At 38.4% G+C, this 12,500-nt stretch overlaps 1 protein-coding gene across 1 annotated transcript in view; it reads left to right on the top strand.

Annotated features, from left to right (window-relative positions):
* Positions 1–12,500, top strand: part of LOC144959202 (uncharacterized) — a 58,847-nt gene that overhangs the window by 35,039 nt on the left and 11,308 nt on the right. Inside the window, exons 11-15 of the mRNA XM_078891744.1 lie at positions 1,229–1,329; positions 2,728–2,869; positions 4,698–4,764; positions 7,037–7,185; positions 12,042–12,251. Coding sequence (XP_078747870.1) covers positions 1,229–1,329; positions 2,728–2,869; positions 4,698–4,764; positions 7,037–7,185; positions 12,042–12,251 — 669 coding nt within the window. The remainder of the gene's footprint in view (positions 1–1,228; positions 1,330–2,727; positions 2,870–4,697; positions 4,765–7,036; positions 7,186–12,041; positions 12,252–12,500) is intronic.

Genomic DNA, 12,500 nt, shown 5'->3' with positions numbered 1-12,500 from the left:
AACGGCCAGGTACTCACTTTACAACTGAGTACGGTGAGAGAATGTGAGTAAAGAGCCTTCTCCAAGGACTCAACTATGCGCCGAGCGAGGCTCGAACCCAGGACCTTCCGATCCGAAAGCGAGTGTCATACCACTAGACTACATAGCCGCACCAGCCATTTTCAGGATTTTCCTCAAAAGTCCACACCCAGCTAACACAAAAAAAATATAATTTTTATCACTCAGACATAATAACAGTAAACTTCTTGCGATACTTCATTTCTTTAGCAAAACTTGCTCTACAACACAGTGTTCATTTTGTTTTAAGTTTTTTGATGTACAAAGGAAATGTGTATAAGAAACATGTTGGTTGTATCGTAACGAAAGTGACGATTTACCTATAGTTAGTAAGGAGAGGTTAAAAGGGCCTATAATGCTATTGCAGTAATAAAAGTTCTTCAGAGTTCATCTCACTATACTTTGCCTCATTTGAGAGGTGAGGAAATACTATATATATATATATATATATATATATATATATATATATATATATGTGTGTGTGTGTGTGTGTGTGTGTGTGTGTGTGTTGAACAACGCCACTACCACATTATCTCATTCATCTGTAGTGTTTCATTCACCCTGTTTGTTGATAAAGGGGAAACCTGAAACGTCTATTTTATCCGTTTTCTTATATTAAATTGAAACTTACATTCAATTCTACATTGTTGTTCTTTTCTTCGAGCAGCAACATTTACACCACACGGGATTAAAATCTCAGTGTTGCGGCTTATAGGGAATGAGATTAGCGGAAGAGTAGCGTCCCTTGATTGGACATCACCTTACAGAGAGAACGTCAACATGGTTTTGCGCACGCGTCTCTCTCGTCCTCGCTTTCGTTGAAGTGTCTCATGCCGCTTTCACCGGAAGCGAGGACGAGAGACGCATGCGCAAAACCACGATGACGTTCTCTCTCTAATAACTTCTCCGCCGGTGATGTCCAATCAAGGGACGCTACTCTTCCGCTAATCTCGTTCCCTATTGTTTTTCGTGTGTTCTTTTTTAGGAATTATGTCCTCTTGTGAGAGTTTACTTCCCTTGTGAAAAATTAGTATTTCCACACGTGTTGCTCTCATAATAGTTTTACTGTGTTAGATTGAATAAGGGTCAGAATCTGTGACAAACACACTCCTTCATTATTCTTAGTTTATTTTTTTTTTTGGTAATCTTATAAATCTATTTGTTTTCTGAGGTTTGTTGACATCTGGAAAGTCATACTGGCTGGGCCTGAAGGAAGTCGCCCATGAGAATGGAGGGACACATCTTCAATGGCAGGACGGATCACCAGTTTCTGTAAGTTTTGTGGATTCTCTACTTTTTTTGTGCCGCTATGTGGTCTTGTGGTATAAGACTCGCTTTCGGCTCGGAAGGTCCTGGGTTCGAGCCTCGCCCGGCGCATAGTTGAGTCCTTTGAAAAAAGGCTCTTTACTCACATTCTCTCACCATACTCAGGTGTAAAATGAATACCTGGCCACGACATGACTGTTGAAGCTTAATTCTTGCTCAATAACAAACGATCATGGTGTTTGTGTGATGACCCCATGAGCTCAAAAAGTTGCTTGAGGGACTCGAGATAGTTTTTATAGATAGTATGCGCTTGGCTAAGAAGCTCACAACCTTGCCATCCGGAAGTATAACGGACAAGCACACAAAACTGTGTGTAACCTTGAACGTTTATAGTCTGGTTAATTCACTTTAGTGAGAATTACTCATAAACGTGGGTGGCAAAAAACAATAACAAAGACGTGAGTGACGTCAACTCATTCTATCTATACTCGATACCACTTTTTTCTGGAGTGATTGATGGCATCGACCGTAGAGTGTCTCCCCACAAATAGAATGAAGTTGACGTCACTCGGGTCTTTGTTATTGTTTTGTTTGCCATCCACGTTGATGAGTAATTCTCATTAAACAGTATTATCCAGACTATAAAAGTTCATGGTTAACAGAGATTTGTGTGTTGGTCAGTTATACTTCCGGATGGCAATGTTGTGAGCTTCTGAGCCAAGCGCATACTCTCTAAAGACCAGGTGAGGTCAACTCCGCATCGTCGCAAAAGTTGTTATTCCCTATTATCTTTGGCACTTTTCTACACACTTCATTTCTTGTAATTTTCACTTTCTACAAAATTTTGGTTTCAACAGTCGTATCGTCACTTCCCTCGTAATAACGCATAGTAACTTAGTAACTGACTCTAAACTATCGGAACAATGGCGGACGCCCTTATTTCTGCGACGAGCATAAAAGCGTATCCAGAGGATATAAATATGATCATGTTTTGACTTTTATACATTCTGATCACATGATATATGAAAAGTTCTAGCCAGCATGAAGAATGAAAAGTACCGATTTTTTTTGTTGAGAACCACGGTGCTCGCCGTTGCTGGGCGACGTGACATCAGACTATTGGATCCAATTTTTAAGAAAAAATATTATTAACATTATAAGACGAGTGTAGCTATGGTTTGTTATAGATATTATGCAAATGACGTCACTCAGGTCTTTGTTATTGTTTTTTGCCATCCGCGTTTATGAGTAATGCTCACTGAACTGTATTAACCCGACTATAAACGTACATGGAATCACACTGTTTTGTGTGTTGGTCGGTTATATTTCCGGATGGCAATGTTATGAGCTTCTAAGCCAAGCGCATACTATCTATAAATTTCTCTTCTTCTTATCAATTTCCAGTTTACCTCATGGGAAGATGGACAGCCAAAGGGAGGCACAGGAAATTGTTACCAAATATCCGGATCATCAGGGGATTGGAGTAGGATTTCATGCGAAGCACAGATTGGAGCCTTTTGTCAGTATGATACCGTGTCGTCTAAGGGTAAGGGATACACAAACAAGTAAAGGCCTCGAACATTGACAATCTATGGTTAATATAATGAGCGGCTATAGATAGTATGAAGTTGACGCCATTCAGGTCTTCGTTATCGCTTTTTACCATCCGCGTTTATGAGTAATTCTTACTATATTGTATTAACCAAACTATAAACGTTCAAGGTTACACATAGTTTTGTGTGTTGGTCCGTTATACTTCCGGATGGCAATGTTGTGAGCTTCTTAGCCAAGCGCAAACTATCTATATGGTCAAGTGGTATGAAACTCGGCTTCGGATCGGAAAGTCCTGGGTTGGAGTCCCACTCTAAGCTAGCGGCGCATAGTTGAGTCCTTGAAAAAGTCTCTTTACTTACATTCTTCTCTAACCGAAATCAGATGTAAAATGAGTACATGGCAGTTTACAGCGTTGTCTCTGTCGAAAATAGTTGTAATATTAATAGCATAACAGGCGTCAGGTCTCGTCCTTCGTGTTATGCATTGCTGTTGGTTATGGACCTCTTGTAAAGCGCTTTGTGCAACTTTAGCGGATATTGCTCTATATAACAGGTCAAGTAAAAAAAAGAATTCCATTGTTTGCAAATTCAAGTAACAGATATATGTGGTCACGGTGTCAATATGGTATGACGTCACGGGGGATCGACCTCGGACCCTCTCCGTGTGAGCAAATAACCTTAAGCAAGTTCAACAACCTTATCTATCTATCTATCTATCTATCTATCTATCTATCTATCTATCTATCTATCTATCTATCTATCTATCTATCTATCTATCTACCTATCTATCTCTATCATACCTATCTATCTATCTAATATCTATCTATCTATCTATCTATCTATCTATCTTTATCTATCTATCTACTATCTCTATCTATCTATCATCTATCTATCTACTATCTATCTATCTATTCTATCTATCTATCTAATCTATCTACTATCTATCTACCTATCATATCTATCTACCCATCTATTCTATATCTATCTATCTATCTATCTATCTATCTATCTATCTATCTATCTACTTCTATCTATCTACTATTCTATCTATCTATCTATCTACCTATCTACTATCTATTCTATATCTATCTATCTATCTATCTATCTACCTCTATCTACCTATCTATCTATATCTATCTATCTATCTATATTCTCTATCTATCTATCTATCTACTACTACTATCTATATCTATCTATCTATCTATCTATCTATCTATCTATTCTATCTATCTATCTATCTATCTATTACTATCTATCTATCTATCTATCTATCTATATCTATTCTATCATCTATCTATCTATCTATCTATCTATCTATCTATCTACTACTACTATCTATCTATCTATCTATCTATCTATTATCTATTATCATCTACTACTATCTATCTATCTATCTATCTATCTATTATCTATCTATCTATCTATCTATCTATCTATCTATCTATCTATTTATCTAATCTATCTATCTATCTATCTATATATTCTATATATTATTATATATATATATATATATATTATATATATATATATTATATAAATGTAATGGAGTCACTCACTTATTGGCCACTAAGTGAGTGACTCCATTTATATTTTATATTAGCTCTAACCAACATTATCGAGCACGCTCGTACCTATAAGTACCCACCAACACTCATATATATATATATATATATATATATATATATAAAATATATATATATATATATATATATATATATATATATATGCATATGACTCTTTCAACATTAAAATCACCCAGTATTGTACACTTTTAAGACGATGGGCCACATCTATAATCTTTCCATTTTTTAACGTCTCCAGCCGTTCTTGATCTGGTGTATATTGAGGGGCACCACCTGTACTTTTCCAAAGAAGCCGTGGAATCCAGGTACAACTTTATTATAAAGCATACTAACTAACACTAACACCCCTTGTCGCAAACATTATAATTTATTACAGGGAGCTATTATTTGGGTTATAATGTCCTAATAGCTACATGGTTATTTGGGCAATGGAGTTCATCATCATCATTGCCTTTTTCACCCTGGGTCAGGGTATAGGCCACAGACAAACAGTTTCCATCCTTCTATATCCTGAGCTATCTTTTTAATCTCATTCCAGGTCTTACCACTTCTCTATATATCAGCTTCTTTAATTCTTCTCCATGTTCCTCGTGGCCTTCCCCTTGATTTTCTGCCATGAGGGCAGTTAACTACGCCACTACCACATCATCTCATTCATCTGTGGTGTTTCAATCATCTTGTTTTGTTGATAAAGGGCCGGGGAAACCCGAAACGTTCATTTGATCTGTTTTTGTAATTAAATTGAAGCTTACGTTCAACTTCACGTTATTATTTATTTCTTCGAGCTTCGAGCAGCAACATTTACACTTCTTCGATATCAGCGACTCACCTTTGCGTCCCTATCGCCGCGAAAAATTTTTCTCTCTAATATCATATAGCACTTTTCTACTCACTTCAACAGGATTCAACAGTCGTGGCGTCACTTCCTTTGTAATGGCGCATAGTAACTAAGTAACTGGTTCTAAACTAACGGAACAATGGCGGTCTTATGAAATACTTCTCCGACGAGCATATAAGTGTATCCAGAGGAGAAAAACATAAATCTGATCATGTTTTGACTTTTACACATTCTGATCACATGACATGTTAAAAAGTTCTAGCCACCATGAAGAATAAAAAATACCTATTTTCTTTGTTTAGAACCAAGCTGCTGGTTGCTGGGCGGACGTGACACCAGACTATTGAATCCTATTTTTGTTTTTGAGAAATTTCATGGGTGAGATCATTGGATGGGGTATGATAAAAGTATTCTTGAATTCCTGCGCTTGAAACTTGGAACTCGTTCCCAATACGCTCTCTCATGGTCACACAGCGGCACTGAGAACTTGTTTGGAATTCCTAAAGCAGAATTTCAAGAATCTTTTATGATAAATCAATATTATCAATGCGACTATACGGTATTGTGGTATTTCGGATCGGAAGGTCCTGGGTTTGAGCCTCGCGGCGCATAGTTGGGTCCTTTGAAAACGCCATTTACCATTCTCTCACCGTACTCAGACGTAAAATGAGTACCTGGTCGTTAACAGCGTTGTCTCTGTCAAAAAGAATTGTCATATCGCCTAACAGGTGTCATGTCTCGTTTAACATGTTACGTGTTGTTGGCCAGGGAACCTTTTTAAAGCGCTTTGAGCATATTTAGTTGATATTGCCCTATATAAAAGCTCAAGTTTGTAAGAGGTTCAAAGTGACCAAGTGGTTAATCACTGTGAACCGAATTGTCCTGGGTTTGAGCCCCGCTTCTGGCACTTTCGTTATATTTCTGTGGGTATGATTTGCTCACTTTGGACAACAAAGGTGATTCCTATTGACATTCGACATCTTGTTTGTTGGATTATCTATATCCCTTCATGGAATGCCTCGGCGGCGGTATCTACAAGATAGAATGAATTTGACGTCACTCAGGTCTGTGTTATTGCTTTTTGCCATGCATGTTTATGAGTAATTCTCATTAAACTGTATTAACCCGTAGCCATCGTTAACTTATAGCCTGACACTGACCAAAAAATGACGTCAAAATACCAGTCTTTGGCCACAAAAGAAAACAAATCGTGAGTTGAAATCAGTAGTTTAACCAATGAGACCAGTTGTTTCCTTGAGCACTACGAACGACAACTCATTAGGAGGTGCATAAACCAAATAATGACGTCAAAATGCCAGTACTTTTGGGTTTCAGTGTCAGGCTATAACTTAACGATGGCTACGATTATATACTATAAACGTTCATGGTTACGCATTGTGTTGTGTTGGTCCGTTCCGATGGATGGCAATGTTGTGTTTCTTAGCCAAGTGCATACTATCTATTGATGTCGTGGCGGAAGGGCGGAATTTAGAAAAAAAGCTTATCATAGATAGTATGCGCTTGGATAAGAAGTTCATAACATTGCCACCCGGAAGTATAACGGACCAACACGCAAACTAATTTAACCATGAACGTTTATAGTCTGGTTAATACCGTTTAGTGAGTATTACTCATAAACGCGGATGGCAAAAAACAATGACAAAGACCAGAGTGACGTCAACTTCATTCTATCTATAATATTCAACCTCTAAACTCTTGACTTGATATGGTATCCACAGCTCCGTAGAAGGCTTGTGTGAGAGATATGGCAAGGACGAGCTCTTTATGAACTCCGACCGGTCGTTCTTTCGACTCCAACGTTACCTGTTCACCTATAAAGCGGGAATGCCCTCCACACCTTTCTGGGTGAAAACAATACAGAGGTCACGTAAGTAATGACGGACACATTATGTTGGTATAGATAGTTCGAAGATGACGTCACTCAGGCCTTTGGTATTGTTTTTTGTCGGGCTATAACCAGGCTAGGGCTCACTTGGACTTGTATTTTTACGTCATTTTATGTTTTATATAGCGCCTAGTGAGTAGTTGTTAGTAGTACGCAAGGAAACAAGTAATTCAATTGGTTGAACTATTGAATACAACTCATAATTTTTTTCTTTTGTGGTCAAAGACCCGTCTGTTGACGTAATTTTTTGGGCAGTGTTAGGCTATAGCCTGACACTAGAACCGAAGCCATCGTTAACATATAGATAGTTCGAAGATGACGTCACTCAGGTCCTTGTTATTGTTTTTTGCCATCCGCGTTTATGAGTAATGCTCATTGAACCTGACTATAAACGTTCATGGATACACACAGTTTTGTGTGTTGGTCCGTTATACTTCCGGATGGCAATGTTATGAGCATCTTAGCCAAGCGCATACTATCTATGGCCTGACACTAGAACCGAAGCCATCATTAACATATAGCCTGACACTAGAACCGAAGCCATCGTTAACATATAGCCTGACACTAGAACCCTCTAAGACTTGAAGTTTGATGTCATTTTTAGGTATTTATATCGTCTAGTGAGTTATTGTTAGTAGAGCTCTCAGGTAAACAAGTAATTCCATTGGTTAAACTATTGAATACAACTCTCGATTTGTTTTCTTTTGGGGTCAAAGACTAGTCTTTTGACGTCATTTTTAGGTCAGTGGTAGGCTATAAGTTAACGATGGCTACGCTAGAACCCACTAAGACGTCGTTTTTAAGGTTTTTCTACCGTCAAGTGAGTTGTCGTTAATATAGCTCAGGGAAACAAATGGTCCCATTTGTTGACCTATTGAATATAACTCATTATTTATTTTCTTTTGGCGCCAAAGACTTGTCTTTTGACGTCATGTTTTTGCTCAGTGTCAGGCTATACGCAAACTCATGGCCTGATACCGTAACCATCGTTATGTTATAGCCTGATACTGAAATCCAAAAGGACTGGCAGTTTGACGTCATTATTTGGTTTTTGCACTAGTGAGTTGTCATTAGTAGAGCTCATGGAAACAAGTTATTTTATTGGTTGAACTATTGAATACAACTCACGATTTGTTTTCTTTTGTGACAAAAGACTGGCATTTTGACGTCATTTTTTTGGCCAGTATCAGGCCATAACTTTACGAAGGCCACGCTGATACTGACCAACAAATGACGTCAAAAAATGTCCTTGGCCACAAAAGAAAACAAATCGTGAATTGTATTCAACAGTTCAACCAATGGGATCACTTGATTCCCTGACCACTCCCAAAGACAAATCACTAGGCAGTCCACAAACCTAATAATGACGTCAAAATATGGGTCTTGATGGGTTTTATTGTCAGGCTATAGATAGAATGCGCTTGGCCAAGGAGTTCACAACATTGCCATCCGGAAGTATAACGGACCAACACACAAACTATGTGTAACCATGAACTTTTATAGTCTGGTTAATACAGTTTAGTGAGAACAACTCACAAACGCGGATGGCAAAAACAATAACAAAGGCCTGAGTGACGTCATCTGCATACTATCTATAAGTTAACCATGGCTACGGACTGAGTAACAGGTAAGTAACTACTTAAGCTGGCCATGGCTTCATCAAAGTGTGATGTCACAAAAATTGGTTCCAATCTCATTGAAAGTGTAAAACCACTCTTCTGGAGGACTAGATAGATACCTTATGTAATTGATCTGCTTTTTTAGAGTGACGGTAACTTATTCTTTAGTCCAAATATATGCTGGTTTTCAATATAGATCAATCCTCACTCTTTTACGTCCTGTAATCCTAAGAATCTGCCAATATGTCCTGCAACTAAAATATTTATGTCACCTTATGACTTAATATGTAACTTATTCATTATTGGTACTCCGAAGGACTGGTTCCATATACACTTTTAATGATTTTGGAACCGGAAGGGTAGAAGATGTGATGTCCCGACTCCTCTGCCCTAGTGTATGCCCTTTGCCCTTTGCCCTTTGTAGACAGGGTTTGGGTTGACATTACATGACATCAGGTCGTAGTTTGTATATAGATAGTTCGAAGATGACGTCATTCAGGTCTTTTTTATTGTTTTTTGCCATCCGCGTTTATGAGTAGTGCTCACTGAACTGTATTAACCCGACTATAAACGTTCATGGATACACACAGTTTTGTGTGTTGGTCCGTTATACTTCCGGATGGCAATGTTATGAGCTTCTTAGCCAAGTGCATACTATCTATAGAATCGCGGGCATATTTCAAGACTCTCGCTGGCATCACATTGATGTATTTCGATGCTTGTCGAATCAACTCTCTGAAGTCTTGATTTTTCACGATCGGGGAATCAAAACTCTGAAGTCTACATTCCAGCTTTGCGCACCATGTTTTAATTTATTTCATTTTTATTTGGCGAATCAGACTTTTGATGACATCAGTCAATCATGCATAATTTGTCGCAAAGATTCTCGATTCAAACCAATTTAAAGCCCACGTCGATTAACATGTGTTCATGTTGATCTAATAATATAGACTGAGGAACGATTTGGAAGTTTTGATTTTTGCTATGTGGTCTTGTGGTATGACACTCGCTTTCGGATCGGAAGGTCCTGAATTCGAGCCTCGCTCGGCGCATAGTTGAGTCCTTGGATAAGGCTCTTTACTCAAATTCTCTCATCCTACTCAGGTGTAAAATGAGTACCTGGCCGTTAACAGCGTTGTCTTTGTCCGAAATCGTGAATCGAAAGTAAAGGGAAGGGAAAACATCCGCTTCGACGCTATAAATAGTCACCAATGGGAATCCAAAGGATGACGTAAAACAACCTTGGGTGGGTTTGCCTCCAATGTTTACACAATAACAATGAAAGAAATTTTTGTCGTCCATTTCAAAATTTTCTAATCTTAAAAACCTTGTATCTCAACTAATACTAATCTCTCATAGTAGCTCTATATCATAAATTATAGGATTTTTGATATTCTACAACATATGTAATTTTCATGCTTTCCCCCCTGATTTGCACAATTCAAGGGATTTTGGACCTAATTCCCCCTACTATTAGACATTCTTAGGGTTCTATATATAATGTGTTCTTGTTGACTTGACACCAAAAAACTTCGATATAAGTGTAATAGAATGACCATTCTATCTAATGTTATTTGATTTTGTACTCTATTACTCTTTACTACTTGTCGCTACCATCACTATTTAATTGTATGCAAGTAATGCAAGACTGTGTGCCTCTGTGGTTGATATCAACATTCCTTTACTCGTGTGTGTTACTATGACCAATAGTACACTGTGTGTTGTGTGTTAAGCCCTTACACAGGTAGTCTCTCGATGTAGTACTATTTTTATCTTCGGCTGGGTGTGACTTCTGGCCTGATACTATATTTTTGTGTGCTTTCTTTCATCACTTCACATCGTTATAACTTCATTTTAACAACTATGATCATTTACAAATTTATATCACTAATTCTGGCAAATCATAGCTTTCTAGCCACCTACCTTGAGTCGTCGAAATCTACTTGGTTCTTCTATATACTTAATAATTGCTACTTAAATATTTCATACAGCCATAACCGCCTTTGATTACTAATTACGAGCTAAACATTTACTCTTTAACTCTGCAATTCACTATGATTGATTTTGTAGCATAACTCTTTAGTTTAGACTTATTCGTTCCTTCATACATGTCCCATGTTATTTGCATTAATTTGTTTAAATCATGAAGATGCACACAACTCGATCGAGTTTACTCACTTCAGTCTACGCATCACTTTACCTGGACCAGTGACGTAGGTGCTTTCCCTGACGTCCGCGCTAAATCTATTTTTAACTGCTATAGCTAATATTATATGAGATTCTTCTGCCATTGATTCTTTTCATTCATTCATTGATCCATTCGTTGCTACACGCCTATAGAATACGATACAAAAGAATGATCTGTTCCATTGTTCCTGAATAAAGACTTCATCATTATACATACTGGCCTTTGTTGTTTGATCGCCTCCACTACCCTGGAGTGGATGGGCTAGGACTCGGGTAGACTATGGTGTCTCCGGACTTGACTGTGGTGTGTGCTCTTCGCTCATGAAATCAACTCCCTACTTCTACTTCTGACACATGAAGTCATGCTACTACTATCACTAACAGTAGTACTAAACTGTCACTTCATTGTCTCGATCTATCTTCCTCACTTGAGCACCACCGCCGCAGTTACAGTCTGGAACTCTTAAGTCGACCCCGGGACCGAATCCATTCACTCCCACCACGGCCTCTACACTCTGCCAATACTACCACTACCACTCGCCGGCATCAACTACCCGGTTGTCTCCATCAGTAACACACTCGCCGGCATCAACTACCCGGTTGTCTCTATCACACTCGCCGGCATCAGCTACCCGGTTGTCTGACTCTATTACATAAGGGTCAGGAAATACTTGGGAGCCCATGTAAAACTCTTTCCCCATGTTTAGTGGATAGTGAGTTATATAAAAACTGTATAGAGAGAACGAAGTTGACGTCACCCAGGTCTTTGTTATTGTGTTTTTGCCATCCGCGTTTAGGAGTAATTCTCACTAAACCGTATTAGCCAGACTATAAAAGTTCATGGTTACTCATGGTTTTGTGTGTTGGTCCGTTATACTTCCGGATGGCAATGTTATGAGCTTCTTAGCCAAGCGCATACTATCTATATAAGGGTCAGGAAATACTTGGGATCCCGTGTAAAACTCTTTGCCCATATTTAGTGGATAGTGAGTTCTATAAAAACTGTATAATATTTTTTAAATATATCTACAGCGACACAATTCTTCTGGAGAAACAACATAACACTAGTTGGCAACGCGAGACCCACAATCTGGTGTAACCAAGAGCCTGGGTTTCCATACCACAACAATGTAACAGACAGGGACCAGTTTTGTACAGCCGTGTCACATGATGGCTCGTCAACACAGTTTTGTCTGGCCACAACGTTGTGTAGCCAGAAGTTACGATTCATTTGTGCAGAACGTAAGTCCTTGATAGATCGTTAGCCTTTCTAAACTCATAGTCTGAACGTGTAGCCTCCGTAAATTTATAGCCTGACAGTAGCTAAAAAACATGGATTCAATCGTCTGATGTCACGTCCGCCCAGCAACGAGCAGCTTGGTTCTAAACAAAGAAAATCGGTACTTTTTATTATTCATTCTGGCTAGAACTTTTTCACATGTCATATGATCAGAGTGTATAAAAGTCACAACATGATCAGATTTATAAGAA

Source organism: Berghia stephanieae, chromosome 13, assembly GCF_034508935.2.
Source record: "Berghia stephanieae isolate SIO BIC M18660-M18661 chromosome 13, UCSD_Bste_1.3, whole genome shotgun sequence".
Classification (NCBI taxonomy): Eukaryota; Metazoa; Mollusca; class Gastropoda; order Nudibranchia; family Aeolidiidae; genus Berghia; species Berghia stephanieae.
Note: the sequence above shows the minus strand (reverse complement) of the source record. Positions and strands in the feature narration are given on the sequence as shown.